The sequence below is a fragment of the Octopus sinensis genome, linkage group LG5 (assembly GCF_006345805.1).
Source record: "Octopus sinensis linkage group LG5, ASM634580v1, whole genome shotgun sequence".
NCBI classification, from domain to species: Eukaryota; Metazoa; Mollusca; class Cephalopoda; order Octopoda; family Octopodidae; genus Octopus; species Octopus sinensis.
In genome coordinates, this window is record NC_043001.1 from 81,889,871 (window position 1) to 81,909,870 (window position 20,000).

The 20,000-nt window shown below is 38.0% G+C and overlaps 1 protein-coding gene and 1 pseudogene across 3 annotated transcripts in view; both read right to left on the reverse strand.

Moving 5' to 3' along the window:
- LOC115211584 (caskin-1) overlaps positions 1 to 20,000 on the reverse strand; it is a 377,873-nt gene that overhangs the window by 316,579 nt on the left and 41,294 nt on the right. For 2 of the 3 annotated variants that reach the window (XM_036502777.1, XM_029780142.2), the window contains exon 2: positions 8,378 to 8,416. The exons of the other annotated variant lie outside the window; for it this stretch is intronic. In XM_036502777.1, the coding sequence (XP_036358670.1) occupies positions 8,378 to 8,416 (39 nt within the window). The remainder of the gene's footprint in view (positions 1 to 8,377; positions 8,417 to 20,000) is intronic. 3 annotated transcript variants of the gene reach the window in all.
- LOC115212510 lies at positions 9,074 to 9,192 on the reverse strand (annotated as a pseudogene).

Consider the following 20,000-nt stretch of genomic DNA (forward strand, 5'->3'; position numbering starts at 1 on the left):
TACATATAAAGTTATGGCAAGCTAAGTGAACTGGCTTGCCTTTAGTGTTAAAATGAGTCAACGGTTGTGTATATATGTATGTATGTGTGTGTTGGTGTGGGTGCACGTATGCGAATGATGGTTTCTTTGTCCAGACTAAATTAGACTAAAGTGATTTTGCTAAGAGATCTCCTGCGAAATGCTAATTAATTGCAATCTTATAAAGTGTGCAACCTTATAAAGTATAGGGTTGTAGTTGTTGTTGGTGGTGGTGTTTTTGTTGCTGTGGTGCCGAGAATGTAAAGTATCAGACAGAAATGTCTCATAGTGTTTAGTTTCCAATTCAAATGCCACGAAACCAGAAACAACTTTATATCATTTATTCTTTATTCATCAACCAAGTTAATAAATTAGGAACCATATCCTTTCTTTCACGGCCAAATTTACAAAAGAGGTATCGTATTCTTTCGTCAACAGCCAAATTTATAAACAAGATATTACTGTCTTTCTTCTACAGTTAAATCTATAAAAGAGGCACCACAATTTTTTGTCAACAGCCAGATTTATAAACAAGGTATCATAGTCCTTCTGTGTTTAAATTAATAAAAGAGGTACTATATTCTTTCGTCTATAGCCAAATTTATAAAACAAGTACAATAGTCTTGCTTTCTGTGCTTAACTTATAAAACAGGTACCATATTCTTGCTTTCAGTACTAAATCTATAAAAGTGGGTACCGTATTCTTGCTTTCAGTGCCAAATTTAAAAATAGATACCATATTCTTGGTTTCAGTGCCAAATTTATAAAATAGGTACCACATTCTTCCTTCCAGGGCTAAATTTATAAAAGAAGTACCACATTCTTTCTTCCATAGCTAAATTCATAAATTAAGTACCATGTTCTTGCTTTCTGGGCTAAATTTATAAAGTATGAGCCTATCATGTTTTGGAACCTCTCCAATTCCATTCAACTGATAACATAATCTCCCCGCAAATATCCCAACTTTATGTTCTCTCTGGTTATGGGTGACAAAGTGCTGGGAAAGGATTAAAAATGGCTAGAACATTGATGAAAATGTCCAAGTATAGAGACGAGACTCTAATTTATACCAACAACTTTACTATCATTTGAACTCTCGACAACATGGTTCATAATCTGCAAAACAACAACAGTTAATATGGCGATGGTGGTGATGGTTATAAAGAATGTGAAGACATAGATGGCACTTCTTTAGCTGAAAAGTGATACTTAGAGGCCACTTCTCAATGGAAATGGATTGTTTCCTGTTTACCAATGTCTTTAAGGTTGAAGAGGGCCTGGAAAGTGGGATTAAATTGTGTAATTGACCACACACACACATAGATGATTAAACTATAATCACACAACTACAAGACACACAGTCAAACAGCTCACACACTAGTCCAGACATATCTACACAAACACACACAAACAAGCAAGTGTGTGAGATGTTGAGCTCACACACTAGCCCATATATATATATATATATATATATATATATATATATATATATACACACACACACACACACATACATACATACACACACATACACACATACGCAGTCAAACAGCTCACACACAAGCCCATACATATCAACACATACACACACACACGCACCTGGATTGCTACGCACAAATATATCAACCTCTATATACAGCAATCACTATGTTATTAGATTTCACTAAGTGCACATGAGGGAGAGAAAGAGAGAGAGAGAGTGTGTGTGTCTGTGTGCATACATAATAGTGGATATACATACATATTCATGTAAGTACCACATTGTGTAGGTTGTCACAAGGTGTGTGCTACAGTGCTGAACCAACTAATCTGACATAAGTACCTCTCTAGAATAAACATATAAACTTGAGGTTATTTCTATTCATAGTATGTACAAGGTTGGCCGTGTGGTTAAGAAGTGCATTTCTAAACCATGTAGTCTTGGGTTCAGTCTCACTGCACAGCACTTTCAGCAAGTGTCATCATCGTCTATTATAGCTCCAGGATGACCAAAACCTTATGAGGGGATTGGCCAGATAGAAACTGAAAGAAGCACATCATGTATGTGTGAGTGTATCTGCAAGTGTGTGTGTGTGTGCCACCTGACTGGCTCCTGTGCTGGTGTGTGTGTGTGTGTGTGTGTGTGTGCGCATCTTTGTAAGTTTGTTTACAGTGGCACGTCCGTGACGGTGGCACGTAAAAAGCACCATCCGAACGTGGCCGATGCCAGCGCCACCTTGACTGGCTTCTGTGCCGGTGGCATGTAAAAAGCACCAATCTGATCGTGGCCATTGCCAGCCTCGCCTGGCACGTAAAAATCACCCACTACACTCACGGAGTGGTTGGCGTTAGGAAGAGCATCCAGCTGTAGAAACACTGCCAGTTCAGACTGGAGCCTGGTGCAGCCTCCTGGCTTCCCAGACCCCGGTCAAACCGTCCAACTCATGCTAGCACGGAAAATGGACATTAAACGATGATGATGATGATGATGAACAATTTAGTAAAATAACTTCATCATTAATAATAACCAGCATGGAAGGTGGACATTAAACAATGATGATGAAGCTAGTGTTTGGTACATAAATCAACATTAAGTTTTGAGGGAAGGTTTGAATTTAGATCACTTTAACCCTTTAGTTACTATATTTGTCTTAAAATACACCACCTTTCTTTCAATTAATTTTTAAAATACTGAACAATTTAGTAAAATAACTGTCATTAAATCAACATGAAGTTTTGATGGGAGACTTTAATTTAAATAACTTCAACACTTTTAGAAGCCATGGTTTCTCTTGAAATACACTGCTTTTCGCTTCAATTGATTTTGAAAATAATCGAAGAATTTAAAGTAATAATGTTGGCATTATTAAGCTAGTGCATGGAACAAATTAACATGAAATTTTGATGGAAGGTTTTAATTCAGAGCACTTTAAAATATGGCCAGTCTCAGGTGGTTTACCTAGAACTATGTTGTAAAGCCAATCTCTTAAACACTTTCATTATCATATTTTTGTTGCAATGTACTCCCCGCTTTGTTTCAGTTAATTCTGAAAATAATGAAGAATCTAAGATAATAATTTTGCCATTAGTAAACTGTTGTTTGGAACATGAATTAAACATGAAATTTTGATAAAAGGTTTCAATTTAGATCATTTTAAATCAGGAAGTTTGTATCATAAAACCTGAGGCAGTCTCAAGCACGCTGGAGTCAGAAGGGTTAAGCCATACAACTGCATTGAACAGATGTGTCCTTCTGTATGTTTTGATATACACAAATGTGTGTGTAAATAAATATATATATATATAGAGAGAGAGAGAGAGAGAGGAGGAATAATAAAGTATGTATTTTATAAATTTAGCCATGAAAGCAAGAATATAGAACCTATTCTATAAATGTGGCTTTGGGTGAAATAATATGGCATCAATTTTATAAGTATTCACAAAAAGAAGAAAATCAAAGGAAAACAGTTATGACACCAATATAGAAATTATAACCAGCTTGGTAAAGTTGACCATATTTTAACATGCAGTTGACGTGGAGTTTCAAACACAAAAGAGTTAAAGACAAGAATAATTCAATGAATATTTAGTGAGTTTAGTAAAAGTAAAAAAAAACCAGACCGGATGAGAGACAATGTTAGTTTAGAAAGAGACACACCAAGATGCAGAAGAACTCTCAGTATTTTGGTGAATTCTAGAAGATTCCATAGGTATAGCTGTGGGATTATAAATTTCACTTTGTAACCACATGATTTCAGGTTCAGTCCTATTGCATGGAACCTTGGGTAAGGGTCTACTATAGCCTCAAGCCAATCAATGCTTTATGAGTGAATAGACGGAAACTGTGTGGAAGCCCATTATGTGTATATATATATGTGTGTGTGTGTGTATATATATATATAAGCTAAGTAAAATCTCTATCTTCCATACATAGAGGCTTGTCCTTTCAAATGCCCGTGCCACATAAAAAGCACCCAGTACACTCTTAAGCGGTTGACATTAGGAAGGGCATCCAGCTATAGAAACTGTCACAACAGACAATTGGAGTCTGGCCAGCTCCAAATCAAATCATCCAACCCATGCCATCATGGAAGGCAGATATATATATATATATCTCTCTATATATAAACGGCAGTTTGTCTGTGCGTTTTCTGTGTGTCTGTTTTCTCGTACCCTCACTCTGACCACGGCTTTCAACCGATTCTGATGAAACTTGACACACACATAGCCCAATGTCATAATTCAAAACTAACGCAGCGAAAATTTTGAAAAGTTCTCCCAGTTCTGAAAAAAATCGATAAATTCGACATGGGGTCGAGAATCATAAACCCAAACCACAGACCGTCTAGGGGACGCAACTCCACCTTTTTAATCTCAAAAAAATTTACCATAATTTTTTTCCATTTTTTTGCTATTTTTTGGCTATAACTCTCTAAAAATGCTTTATTGTTATTTCCCTTACAAACCTGAGCAACGCCGGGCGATACTGCTAGTATATATATATACAGTGCCACCTGACTGGCTCCTGTGCTGGTAGCACGTAAAACGCACCCACTACACTCTCAGAGTGGTTGGCATTAGGAAGGGCATCCAGTTGTAGAAACATTGCCAAATCAGACTGGAGCCTGGTGCAGCCTCCTGGCTTGCCAGTCCTTAGTCAAACCATCCAACCCATGTCAGCATAGAAAGCAGACATTAAACAACAATGATGATGATGATGATGATGATACACACATTCATGTACACACATAAGTATACGTGTGTCTTTGTGGTTGGTCCCCCAGCATAACTTGACAGATGGTATTTGTTTGCTTACATCCCCGTAACTTAGCAGTTCAACAAAAGAAACTTGACTTTAAGAAAAACAAAGAATTAGTGCTGGCATTGATTTGTTTGACTAAGATCTATGGTGGTGGTGCTGTAGCATGGTCGCAATCCAATGACTAAGACAAAAGTAAAAGACAAAATATAAAAAATACTAACAAAAACAAAAATGAAAAATAAATAAATAAAAATGGAATTTCTGAGAAATTCTTCTTGTCAGAATTATATTTCTGGTTTTAATCCACCCCCAGACACCCACCCTCACTTTCTCCTGTCTATTCAACCTATTCAAACCAATCAACTTCCATTGTTAAGCAAAAATATCTCTGCTTTCGTTTGTAGCATTAATAATGCTATAATTGTAGTTTAGTTTTTGTACTTCCTATCTGCATTCTTCCTCTTTGGTTAGAGTTAAATATATCTGCTGATGCACTTTCACCATGCACCTTACTGCACTCACACCAGCGTACTCCCCCACCACCACCACCACCAATACCACCATCAACACTGACACTACGCTAACACAACCTTAAACATAGCAGAAACAACAGTAACTCCGAAAACAATTTCACCTTCGCTGATTGATTCATTGTAATGTGTCGACCCATTTATACCTCTCAACTTCTGTCATTTCGAGTTATGTGCTTTCCAACTTTTATTTTTATTGTTTTAATGAAATCAATGCGAAAAATAAACCTCAGCCTCAGTCAATTTATTCTGCTTTAAGCCAATCTCAGCAAATATATTATATTTAAAAGCATAAAAACTTTTACTCTAAAAAAAATCAGAATCATTACGGCTATATCATGTTGAAAGCGTCACACATACAGGCGCAGGAGTGGCTGTGTGGTAAGTAGCTTGTTTACCAATCACATGGTTTCGGGTTCATTCCCATTGCGTGGCACCTTGGGCAAGTGTCTTCTACTATAGCCTTGGGTCGACCATAGCCTTGTGAGTGGATTTGGTAGACAGAAACTAAAAGAAGCCATTCATATATATGTGTATATATATATATATGTGTGTGTATGTTTGTGTGTCTGTGTTTGTCCCCCCAACATCGTTTGACAACCGATGCTGGTGCTTCTACGTCCCCGTAACTTAGTGGTTCAGCAAAAGAGACCGATAGAATAAGTACTAGGCTTACAAAGAATAAGTCCTGGGGTCGATTTGCTCAACTAAGGGCAGTGCTCCAGCATGGCCGCAGTCAAATGACTGAAACAAGTAAAAGAGAAAGAGAAGGGATTACAAGACCAGGCTTTTGACATAAGAACTTATCCCCCAGGGCACTGCTTTTCCATTTTGTCTATTCAGGTCACGAAGCAAACTGACAAGCCTTTTAGATATTACTTGTTACTTCTTTAACTGTTTTTATATGTTATGCCACTTTTCAAGCTAAGTCGCATGTCTTGGAACCAATTACTAAGTTGAGGTATTCCTGTACTTCAAAAATACTACACTGATGCTCATACACTAAGGCCATGCATCACACCGACAAAGAAAGGTAAGAAGTAAGGTTTCCTTCCCGAGTCACTCCGACTCATAAAGGCCAGTTTCCCAATCTCCATGGCGCATATATTCCCCACCTGGATGGGACGCTGGTCCGTCTCAGGGTTACACATTTTGACCAGCTGAATGGACTGGAGTAACGTGAAATGAAATGTTTTGCTCAAGAACACAATGCACCGCTCAGTACAGGAATCGAAACCACAATCTTGCAATTATAAATCCAACACCCTAACCACTAAGCCACGCACCTCCACACTGCACTAGCATAGACTGAGACATGAGGCACCCACACAGAGACATATTTCTTTATTGCCCACAAGGGGCTAAATATAGAGGGGACAAACAAAGGGATTAAGTCAATTACATCGACCCCAGTGCACAACTAGTACTTAATTTATCCACCCCGAAAGGATGAAAGGTAAAGTCGACCTGGGCGGAATTTGAACTCAGAACGTAAAGACAGACGAAATACCGCTAGGCATTTCACCTGGCGTGCTAACGTTTCTGCCACACAGAGACATGCTGCCATACTCCAAGACACCACAACATACCAACTCCAAAACATTTCACCCTTACACTTCAAAAGTACCATGCCTAACCTACACCCGTACACTAAGACACTGCACTCACACTGACATACCAACATATTACAGGTACAAACAGACACCTTCTCCCCTATGCACATACACTCATGCTGCCACACTTCAAGATACAACAGGCATATTAGCACCAAAGTGTCACACCTTCACCGAGACACTCTAACATTTTTTACCAATACACACCAAAACACTACCTGCACACTAATACACAAAGGCTACGCACACACACATCACTCTATTGTGTAGTATGTAATCCTTTTTCATAGACATTATTCTACATGTCTTCTCTACACCTATATTATCACAATCAAAAACACTGCACCACTGAAAAGTACCATATTCATATCATCATATTTCAATACACATTCTAATGACTATAACCAGTTTAGTAATATGACTGAAGATTAAAGTAGTAATTACACGAATTAATGACTTTAGATGATGGAAGGAACAAGAGACAGAAATGTGTGAGAGAGAGAGAGAGAGAGAGAGAGAGAGAGAGAGAGAGACTGTGTGGAAGACCTAGAAATACTAGCTGAAGAGAGGCTTCTGAGAGGTAGATTGATGAGGTGAGCCTCTGAGACAAACTCAATAAATGTTCAAGAATGATATGAGTGGACCCCTAAGAAGTGACCACACAAAGAGAACCACACAGAAATCTTTAAAAAAATTTATCAAAAGTAGAACATATGGTTATGTTTATATAAAGTCCATTGCGTGTTTTTTTTTGTTGTTAGTTTTATTAAACAAATAAAGGCGAGCAGAAAAAAAAAAAAAAAAACCCCGGCATCAATATAGAAAGGTTTAAAAAAAAAGTAACCGAAGTAAAAATAAATGAAAACAAAAAAAAAAAGGTGAGAGATTTATGTTATAAAAATTTAGAAACTTCAAGTGAACTTGAAACAATTTATTTTAACTACAGAACTCAAAATAGATTATGCTATAATAATAGTATGTAAATACTGGTTTAAAAAATTTGGAAGTTACCTTCTGGATAAAAAGGATTTTAGAGTAATATTAACATACTATTATTTATAGTTTTGTCTATCTTGTGCTCTACAGTTAAAAACAGATTATTTTCGAGATGAGACATATTTAGCTCTGCAGCATCTGGACTCGCCATATCTTGCCAAAATATTTTACCTGTTTTATAGTTAAATTGACCTGATCCTACCTCTCACATGTACCATACAATGTCATTTTAAAAATAAACAATCACAACACCAAAACGTTGAAGCTGCGAGAATGCATGATTAATCAATTCAAAAACGATGTGAATATATAAGCATTACATTTGACAGAATAATTTGAATTGTTAAAGGGTTATGTATTGATGGCAAAGTTAGTTGTTAGGCAAATAATAAGCTACAAAGGTGTGTGATACAAAGGTCACACGTGTGAGTATATATATGTATATATATTGGCTTCATCAATGCCACAACAAACTTTACCTAAGGATTTCCTCTCCAAAGTCCGCATTTTGTTGCCATCTGCAGTTATAAAAAAATCAACAATAATTAAAAAAAAAAACAGGGTCTCGAAGAATTTGTGGCAATTTTGAATTAGTACGAGGTGATTACCAAAATGAATGACTGAAGGAACCTCTTCAGATTAATGCCAACCTAATACAAAGATGTTAACAAAAATGTGGGAGTAATAATTTTTTTTTTTTAAATAGGGAACAAGGAGTTGGAAATAAGTACGTGGGATTTGCTTAAGCCTTTTGACATCACACTGCTTTAAAATTATCCTTTCTTTTTTTTTCTTTTACTTTTATTTGTTTCAGTCATTTGACTGCAGCCATGCTGGAGCACTGCCTTTAGTCGAGCGAATCAACCCCAGCACTTATTCTTTGTAAGCCTAGTACTAATTCTATCGGTCTCTTTTTGCCAAACTGCTAAGTTACGGAAAACTAAACACACAGCGATGTTGTGGGGACAAACACAAACACACATATATTAATATACATATATACGACGGGCTTCTTTCAGTTTTCGTCTACCAAATCCACTCACAAGGCTTTGGTCGGCCAGAGGCTATAGTAGAAGACACTTGCTCAAGGTGCCACGCAGTGGGACTGAACCCAGAACCATGTGGTTGGTAAGCAAGTTACTTACCACACAGCCACACCTGCACCTATTTTGTGACGCTTACAGCACTTAGGTTTCCCAAGCGGTTACCCATCTAAGTACTAACTAGGCTTGATGTTGCTCAACTCCAGTGATCGGAAGAGAACCAGTGCTTTCAATGCAATAAGGCCGTAATTTTATATTCAAAACCCCCACAGTATCAATATGATCATAGCATTATTTTAATCACAACCAAAATTTTGATATTGCATAAATGATGACAAGCCTAGAATTTATGCCAATGTTTCACCAATCTACAATACTTTCGGCAGACACAGAACATCACTAGTTTCCTTGGATACAACTTTTTTTTTTTTGCAACAGAAAAAGTGAATATGACCATAAAGAGTTGACTAATTTACAAGATGAGTGTCTGACAAACCTGCTCCATTGTTTCAGTTGATTGAGTCAAAGGACAAAAGAGATGGCTCTCAGGTTTATTTAGATAATGCTGTACAATTTTAAAACAAGGCCATACTGGATGATGTAGTCTTAGACTTAAAAAAAGAAGTTGACAAACTGGAAGAATTGGATAGAATATCCTGTCCTATTCTTTAAAAATAAGCAAATCATAGTTTAATAATTGTGTCATAATGCTGGTTTCAAATTTTGACACAAGGCCAACAATATTTGGGGATGGGTGCTAGTCAATTACATCAACCCCAAATGTTCAACTGGTACTTATTTTATTGGTCCTGAAAGCATGAAAGGCAAAGTCGACCTTGGCAGAATTTGAACTCAGAACATAAACACAGATGGAATACCGCAAAACAACAACACACACACACATACACTCGACAGGCTTCTTTTAGTTTCTGCTAACCAAGTCCACTTGCAAGGCTTTGGTTGAATTGGGGCTATAGTAGAAAGCACTTGCCCAAGGTGCCACACAGTGGGACTGAACCCAAGACCATGTAATTGGGAAATCAAACTTCTTACCACACAGCCATGCCAACAACAGAATAATGTAAATACTAAAGGGCTAACAATTCCATTCACACCTTTATAGGAATGTCACATTGACATCAGTACTTGATTAAGCACTTTATTTTATCAACGTAGTGGGATTTGAACTTATTGAGAGTAACTTTGCTTTTGTCTTTTTGGGATCAATAAAATACCAGATGGCGAGCTGGCAGAAATGTTAGCACACCAGGCACATTGCTTAGCAGTATTTCATCTGTCTTTACACTCTGAGTCCAAATTCCGCCAAGGTCAACTTTGTCTTTCATCTTTCCAAGGTTGATAAATTAAGTACCAGTTGCATACTGGGGTCAATCTAATCGACTGTCCCACCAAAAATGTCGGGCCTTGTACCTAGAGTAGAAAAGAATTAAATACCAGACCACTCCTAGTGTTCAATGTCTTTTCTCTCTTTTTCAGGTTTGCACCCATATTCAACGACGCAATCCAGAGAAAGGTGTACTTCAAAGGCCCAGCCTTGTTACACTGTATCACATTAATTCTTAACTTCCTGTTAGACACAGTACCAGGCAGAAATGCATCAAGTCAGCCAATCTTGAAATGCATGATATCACAAGAATTATACTAATGTTGTTTCCATTTATTGTGGAAAAAAGAGAACTAGTCTGTAAATATAATGGAGAGCAAACTTTTATCCTTTCGTCTATCACTGACTTTGTTCTGCAATAGAATTATTACAAGACTGGGCTTTTGACTAGAAAAATTTTCAGCAGAAAGTTAAGAATTAAAGGTCTGGGTATTGAGGACTCAGCTACTCAAAAATTAATTTCCTGAGTAGGAATTCACTTATCTAAAATAATTGAACACTCATCAGCAAGACTGACAGAGAATAGACACAATACAAAAAAAAACAGAGGTCCGCAATAACTACTAAAATACCATTGTTTTTAACTCCAGGTGACATCATGTCACTGAACAGACCTATGATCAAAGGCATCCCAGCCATGACTATAACCTATGACTAGTGTCCAATGTGTGTGTCATTTATTTGTAAATGACAGGTACTATTTCTGTTAGGTCAAGTGACTACATAGAAGCTGTTTCATTGGCCAAAGCTGGAATGCCTTTGATCACAGATTTTCTCAATAATGGCTAACAACAACATTACATTTCACTAGTTCCCAACCTCTCACAATTTCTGTATCTATTTCTCTCTATCTAACTATCCATAAATTTATCTATCTATTTCTCTCTCTCTCTATCTATCTATATATCTATTTCTCTCACTGTCTATCTATATATCTATTTCTCTCTCTCTCTCTATCTATCTATATATCTATTTCTCTCTCTATCTATCTATATATCTATTTCTCTCTCTCTCTATATATCTATCTCTCTCTCTCTCTCTCTCTCTCTCTCTCTATCTATATATCTATTTCTCTCTCTCTCTCTCTCTCTCTCTCTATCTATATATCTATTTCTCTCTCTCTATCTACCTATATATATATCTATTTCTCTCTCTCTCTCTCTCTCTCTCTCTATCTATATATCTATTTCTCTCTCTCTATCTACCTATATATATATATCTATTTCTCTCTATCTATCTATTTCTCTCTCTCTATCTATATATCTATTTCTCTCTATCTATCTATCTATATATCTATTTCTCTCTCTCTATCTACCTATATATATATATCTATTTCTCTCTATCTATCTATATATCTATTTCTCTCTCTCTATCTATATATCTATTCCTCTCTCTCTATCTATATATCTATTTCTCTCTCTCTCTATCTATCTATATAACTATTTCTCTCTCTCTCTATTTATCTACCTATATATCTATTTCTCTCTCTCTCTCTCTCTCTCTCTCTCTATCTATCTATCTAGCTATAAATCTATTTTTCTATCTGTCTATTATACACAATCTACCTTACAGTTTCTCTTTCACTTCATTATTTGTGTCCAATTCTCTCTTTCTCTCTCTCTATGTATGAAATCAATGTCCACATCTTTCTCTTTACCTCATTAACTGTCTATCACTCTTTCTCTGAGCCTTATATATATATATATATATACATTTCACTTTTTCTCTCTCTATAACATTAACTATCTCTCTTTCTCTGAGCCTAACATATATATCTCCCACTCTCCCTACTTATTTATCTATATACCATAAAGTCTATCTCTCTCTGAGTCTAACATACACCTCTTCTCTCTCTCTCTCAGCCTAACATACACATCTCCCTCCTTCCCTATCTATCAATCTATCTATATATCATAAAGTCTCTCTTCAAGTCTAACATACACCTCTTCTCTCTCTCTCTCTCTCTCTCAGCCTAACATACACATCTCCCTCCCTCCCTATCTATCAATCTATCTATATATCATAAAGTCTCTCTTCAAGTCTAACATACACCTCTTCTCTCTCTCTCTCTTTCTGAGTAACATACACCACACCTCTTTCCCTCTCTCTTTCCCCTCTTTCTTTCTATGACAGTATGTCTTTCCTTATGTCCCACTTACCTCATTTCTCTCTTTCTCTCTCTCTCTACCACATCTCCCCATCTCCTACCACCACCACCTCCACCACAACAGCTGATAGTTTATTAGTCTTACAATATCACTGATGTAAAAAGAAAAAGACACATAGCTGTCGAGGACACACTACACTGCACATCAGTTATTATTTCATGCTCTGGAACACACACAGCTGTGGCTGAAAGCTCACTATTACACATACTATATATTCTATAGCTTCTGATACCACCACCACCACATACTACTATTACACATACTATATATTCTATAGCTTCTGATACTGCCACCACCCTCTACTACAACTATTACACACTATATATTTTATAGCTTCTGATACCACCACCACTACTACTTCTACTACTACTACTACACATACTATATATTCTATAGCTTCTGATACCGCCACCACCACCACAACTACTACTACTACTACTACAACTACTACACATACTTATATACTATAGCAGCTGCTGCTAATACTACATACACACACAGATATACTACAGCTACTGCTACTACTATTACTACACGATAACTATGGCTGGTACTACTACTATTGCTACTACACACACAGTTACTATAGCTGTTGTTGCTGTTGCTGCTACTACTACTACTACTACTACTACAAATATACACCATGGCTGCTTCCACAACTACTTCATGTATATATTTATCTATACTATAGCTGCTACACACATATACACACACATACTTATCTATACACACACACATATCTATACACATACATATCTATACACATACACATATCTATACACACACACATACATATCTATACACATACACATATCTATACACACACACATACATATCTATACACACACGCACACACTCATACACACACACATGTACATCATATATACACACATACACACATTATAGCTACTACCTGTACTCTACAAACTGCTGAGGTAACAAACCAAGAGAGTCACTTAAGCGTGGGATGGAATGCTATGCTGCATTTGTTCCGGCTCCATACGTTCCGAGTTCAAATACCAACTTTACCTTTTAGCCATTCTTTCAAGGTTGATAAAATACAGCACCAAACAACCCGGAGCAGCAGACTGACAGAATTGTTAAAACATTGGATGAAATGCCTTGTGGTATTCGTTCCAGCTTTTTTACATTGTGAGTTAGTAAGTGGCAGCCTTAACTGCGAGTTCAAACCAGCAACCCTGCCTTGAGGACCCGACCTCACATCAAAATATCTTATCAAGCTACATCATCATAATCATCATTTAAAGTGTATCTTCCATGCTGGCATGGGTGGGACCGTTTGACAGAGAGTCCGCAGGTTCAAGGCACTCCAATCTTTTATCTTTTATTCGTTTCAGTCATTGGACTGTGGCCATGCTGCAACACTGCCTTAGAAAATTTTGGTAAAATGAATCGACTCCAGTACTTACTTTTTTAAACAACTGGTACTTATTCTATCGGTCTCTTTTGCTGAACCACTAAGTTATGAGGACATAACACACCAATACCAGTTGTCAAGCAGTGGATGGGGGAAATTACAGACAAAGACACACACACATAGACATCATATATACTTTTCTACTCTAGGCACAAGACCAGAAATTTTGGGAGAGGGGGCAAGTCAATTAGATCGACCCCAGTACACAACTGGTACTTAATTTATCGACCCTGAAAGGATGATAGGCAAAGTCAACCTCAGCGGGATTTGAACTCAGAATGTAAAGACAGATGAAATACCGCTAAGCATTTTGACCAGTGTGCTAATGTTTCTGCCAGCTCGCTGCCTAATATAGACTTTGGTCAGCCCAGAGCTATTGTAGAAAAGATTTGCCTAAGGTGCCACACAGAGGGACTGAACAAGAAACCATGAATTTGGGAAGTAAACTGCTTACCACACAACCATACCCCTTGGCTGTCTGTACATATAGGAATGTCCTCTATGACCCTCTTTCAGCTGAAAGATCCTAGTTTTTGTGGACTCATGGAAGCTTGTGCCAATTAAAAGCACATGTGCCGGTGCCTCATTACAGGTGCTCATGCTGGTGCCACGTAAAAGCACCCGTGTCGGTGCCACGTAAAAGCACTCATGCTGGTGCCATGTAAAAATACCCATGCCAGTATCAGGTAAGAGTGCCCGAGCTGGTGCCACGTAGAAGCACCTGTGTCGGTGTCAGGTAAGAGCACATGTGCCAGTACCACATTAAAAGCACACGACACACACACTGTAAAGTGGTTGGTGTTAGGAAGGGCATCCAGCTGGAGAAACCGTGCCAAAACAGACAAAATGGGGCCCAGCTGGTCAACTCCCGACAAACCACTCAACCCATGCCAGCATAGAGAACAGACGTTAAATGATGATGATGATGATCACACGTACACACACAAATATACATACACTCTATTCATTTTAACATCCACTTTTTCATGCTTGAATGAGTTAGAATTTATCAAGACAGATTTCTTTTTTACAGTTATACACATATATATATATACATATATATACATAAAAAGGGAAGTTAATGATTGGATCAAAGTGGACTGAGCTGTGAAACATTTACATCATCAAAGTAACTGGGTCATACAGTGTTACCAGATCTACTGTGTCATAACTATTCATACATACTTTAATCCTAACGTTGGTTTTAAAGTCTGGTTCTCTTCCTGAGGTTAATTTAAAAACCAGAAAAAGAACCTATTTGACTTGTTACCAAGCTTTTTTCTTTGAAAATGAACCCCTTTGTGACCATAATTCTACAGAGCTACAAATGTTTTAAATTAAGAAGAATTTAGTAAAATGATTTTGTTGTTGTTAAACTGGTGTTTGAAGCATACATTAACGTTCTTTCTTTCTTTACTTGTTTCAGTCATTTGACTGCGGCCATGCTGGAGCACTGCCTTTAGTCGAATCAAATCGACTCCAAGATTTATTCTTTGTAAGCCTAGTATTTATTCTGTCGGTCTCTTTTTGCCGAACCGCTAAGTTACAGGGACCTAAGCATTGGTTGTCAAGCGATGTTGGGGGGGGGGGACAAACAAAGATACACAACACACACACACATATATATACATGGTGCCACATACGTGAGTGTATGTGTGAGTCATTGTGTCGCATTGTCTTGACATTACATCTTTTAAATCAGTATCACTGTTATGAAACAGTATTATTTTTGTTTCCAATTTTCCATGGAAACATACATGGCCATACAGAAATATAACCTTGCTTGGAAACAAGAGAGGGTTAGCAACAGGAAGGGCATCCAACTGCAGGGAATCTGCCTCAATGAATTTCAACCCATAGAAGCAAAATAAAGTAGCTGTTAATACAACAGTTGTAGTGGTGGTGGTTGTGGTACTCCACAATGCAATCAGTTAAAAAGAGTAAATAAATGACTCTAGTCCCAACACCAAACCGACTCTGGAGCCTGCCTCCATGTAGTTGTTTTCTGTCTCAAATTGTTATTTATTATACCCAATGTTAGTTTATTAAGTTTATTTCTAAAGAGACAAAAAAATAAAAATATTGGAAAATACAAAAGATTTCCCTGGAATTGCCATAAATCATTTCGGAATGGTTTACTGTCATTCGGAGAGAGACAGACAGACAGACGGACAGAGAGACCAGCTGCAGTCAGGGGCAGCTAGAAAGTTCATATTCAGTAGTAGTAGTAGTAGTAGTAGTAGTTGTTGTTGTTGTTGTTGCAGCTGTTGTTTAGCTCTAAGCCAGTTCTGGCTAAGTAGATATATGACCAAACACTTCTAGTCATGACCACCCTATCCCATATTTGACATGCAAGTAACCCAAGAACTCTCAACTAACATACCTCCAACTTTTTTTCTTTCTTTCTTTTAAGACAGCAGAAATGCAACATCAGCAATATTCAGCTGGTATTTCTAGCAAATAAGTGACAGTAGTAGTGCGGGTTGTTTTCTTATCCCCTCACTGTGCAGAGAGAAACTACAAGAAACTTACCACACACCACAGAGACTGCAGAAATGGGTATATAATAAACTAACTTGTGTAGATGGTACCCAATTATGAAGGCAGCGAGCTGGCAGAAACGTTAGCATGCATGGCGAAATGCTTAGCAGTATTTCGTCTGCTGCTACGTTCTGAGTTCAAATTCTGCCGAGGTCGACTTTGCCTTTCATCCTTTCGGGGTCGATTAAATAAGTACCAGTTACACATGGGGGTTGATATAATCGACTTAATCCATTTGTCCTTGTTTGTCCCTTCTGTGTTTAGCCCCTTGTGTGCAGTAAAGAAATAGGTACCTAATTAGTCATTCAAAACATACAGAGACTTAATTTCACTCAAACCTTTAGCTTTCAGATTATTTTGTCCAATGCAATATTTATTTACTTGTATTCTTTTGAATTAAATATACATTATTTCACAGCTTCAAGATTTCTATAAAGTGATTGCTTATTTTCAAGATGACATAGCAGGGTAAGTATGAAAGGCCAGATCTGGTTGGTTTGAACATAAAATGGCTAGAATACTTGAACCGGATATGGCCAGTTTAACTCTGTAGCATTCAGGTTATACTGTAAAACATAATGCTTATTTATTCACATTGTTTGGAATTACTCATGCATTATTTCCTAGCTTCAATATTTCTATGATGTGATTAATCATTTCTAAAATGACATGGTAGGGTAGGTGTGAAAGGCCAGACTTGACTGGTTTGAACATAAAACAGGAAATATATCTGAGCCAGATTTGGCCAGTTTAAGTCTTTAGCATTCAGATTACTTATTCAACTGTAATACTTATATATTTGCATAGTTTAAAATGAGTCATGTAAGGATGTGATTATTTATTTCTGGATGACATTGTGGGTTAAGTGGAAAAGACCAAATCTGGCTGGTTTGAACAGAGAACATTTTAGAATATCCTGAGACCCCCTTCGGTCATAACACTGACCATGGGACTGCACCTAGAAAATTACCCTCCCAGGCACAAGTCCGGGCAAGGTTGTTTATGGAAGACCAGCAGTCCGCCCATGCATACTGGCCTCTCCTCTCCATGCCACCAATGTTATCCAAGGGAAAGGCAAAGGCTGATATACCTTGGCACCTGTGACGTCGCAACTCATTTCTACGGCTGAGTAAACTGGAGTAACGTGAAATAAAGTGTCTTGCTCAAGAACACAACACACAGCCCGGTCCGGGATTCAAGCTTACAACCTCACGATCGTAAGCTCGACGCTGTAACCACTGAGCCATGACTGCTTAAATGCTAAAGTGTTAAACATTTGTTATTTGGTTCCAACTTCTCAATAACCATGTCACAGCTGGTGAGACATAAGTTTTGACACTAAATAATAAATTTCTAAGTGAAGTTGACTGTTTTTTTGTGTTTTTCAACGGTCAACTTGTGTCTTCTATGCTGCAATTGTTTTAGTTTCAACATACCGTCTCAGATAAAATCATTTGACAGATAGACACATATCTGAAATTCTAGTATATAATAAATACTTGTTAAGATGGCAGAAAGGGGTGGGCTGGTGGAATTTCTTTCAGAATTACTATGTGGATCAGAAGGAAAATGCTGGCTGTTATTGCCAAGCTCTTGTTACATTGCTGGCAATTAAGAATGATGTACCATGCACACACAAACACAGTGTTCCTCAATCTTTTCACAGTGGCTCCCAACCCCTTTTATTTAAATGAGTTTTCCCATGGACCTCTTTTAATGTGCTTATCCTTATATATATATATAGTTACCGCGTCGCCTTACTAGCACTTGTGCTGGTGGCATGTGAAATATTCGAGCGAGATCATCGCCAGTGCCGCTGGACTGGCTCCTGTGCAGGTGGCACGTAAAAAGCACCATTTGGGTGTGGCCGTTACCAGTACCACCAAACTGGCCCTTGTGCTGGTGGCACGTAAAAGCATCCACTACACTCTCGGAGTGGTTGGTGTTAGGAAGGGCATCCAGCTGTAGAAACTCTGCCAGATCAGATTGGAGTCTGGTTCGCCAGACCTCAGTCAAATTGTCCAACTCATGCTAGCATGGAAAGCGGACATTAAATGATGATGATGATATATATACACACATATATTTACATATATACATATGAAATTTTGAATTTAGTTCACAGACCCCCCCCCCCAGTACTACCTTTGCAGACCACCAGGAGTTCACACACCCCAGGTTGGGAACCACTGCACTAACACTTGGGATTTTTTGCTTTGTTTTTTCTTTTGTTGTTGTCGTTGTTTTAAAAAATGCAATCAATCAGGATTATTTAGTTAATTCTTAAATCTTTTCTTTATCTCCCCATGATGATGATGATGATGGCTCTGTCCAGCTGTCTTGAAAATTGAAAAAATATGCAACAGAGAAAGTCAAGCAGTGGTCATGCAACCGATGTCTGATAAATTAGACTGTGTGTGTGTGAAGGCATGAGGCTTAGTGGTTAGGGTACTCAGCTCACAAATGTAAGGTCATGAGTTCAATTCCCGGCAGTGCATCGTGACCTTGAGCAAGACACTTTATCTCATGTTGCTCCAGTGTCTACTCAGCTGGCAAAAATGAGCTTTATCTGTATGTCAAAGGGCCAACCTTGTCCCATTCTATGTCATGCTGATTCTCCTTGATAAATGCATTAAAAATACACACGTGTCTGTGGAGTGCTCAGCCACTTGCATGTTAATTTCAGGAGCAAGCTGTTCTGCTGATCGGATCAACTGGAACCCTCGTTGTTGTAACTGACAGAATACCAGCTGTGTGTGTGTGTGTGTAAATGGATTGATGTAGAATGACAGATGGAGATGAATAGGAGAGGAGGTAAGAGCAAGAGAGAGCGGCTAGGAGGGAGGGAGGCTAGGAGGGAGGGAGATAGGCTAGGAGGGAGGGAGAGAGGTTAGGAGGGAGGGAGAGAGGTTAGGAGGGAGAGAGAAGGGCTAGGAGTGAGAGGAGGATCTAGAAGTGAGAGAGAGAGAGAGAGGCTAAGAGTGAGAGGAAGGGGCTGAAATGTATGTGTAAAAGACAAAGAGGAATTGAGTGAGAGAGAGAGAGAGAGAGAGTCTGGAATGAAAGCAAAACAGAGAGAGGAGTGATGAGGTGAAAAGAAGGTAGGGAAGAAAAGAAGACCATTTAGTCTTAAGGGTCCTCCTACTTACAAGTGCATCAATTATATAACTTAACCTTTTTTATACCTGAAATAACCTTCACTAGTTTAACCCTTTCGTTACTGTATTTATTTTGAGATGCTCTGTGTTTCTTTCAATTGATTTTAATTATAACAAAGAATTTAGTAAAATAACTTAGTTATCATTCAGCTAGTGTTAGGAACATAAATTGTGACTAAGGTTTCATCATTCATCATTGTTCGACCGTGGTCGAGACAATGGAATTTACCATGCTACGCCAGACTTCACAGTCCATCATGGCATTACGGAGGTCCTGTTGCTGGATGCCTGTATCCCTGGAGATTACATCAGGGTAGGAGAGTGTGCGCCGTCTGGTATTGCGAGTAGA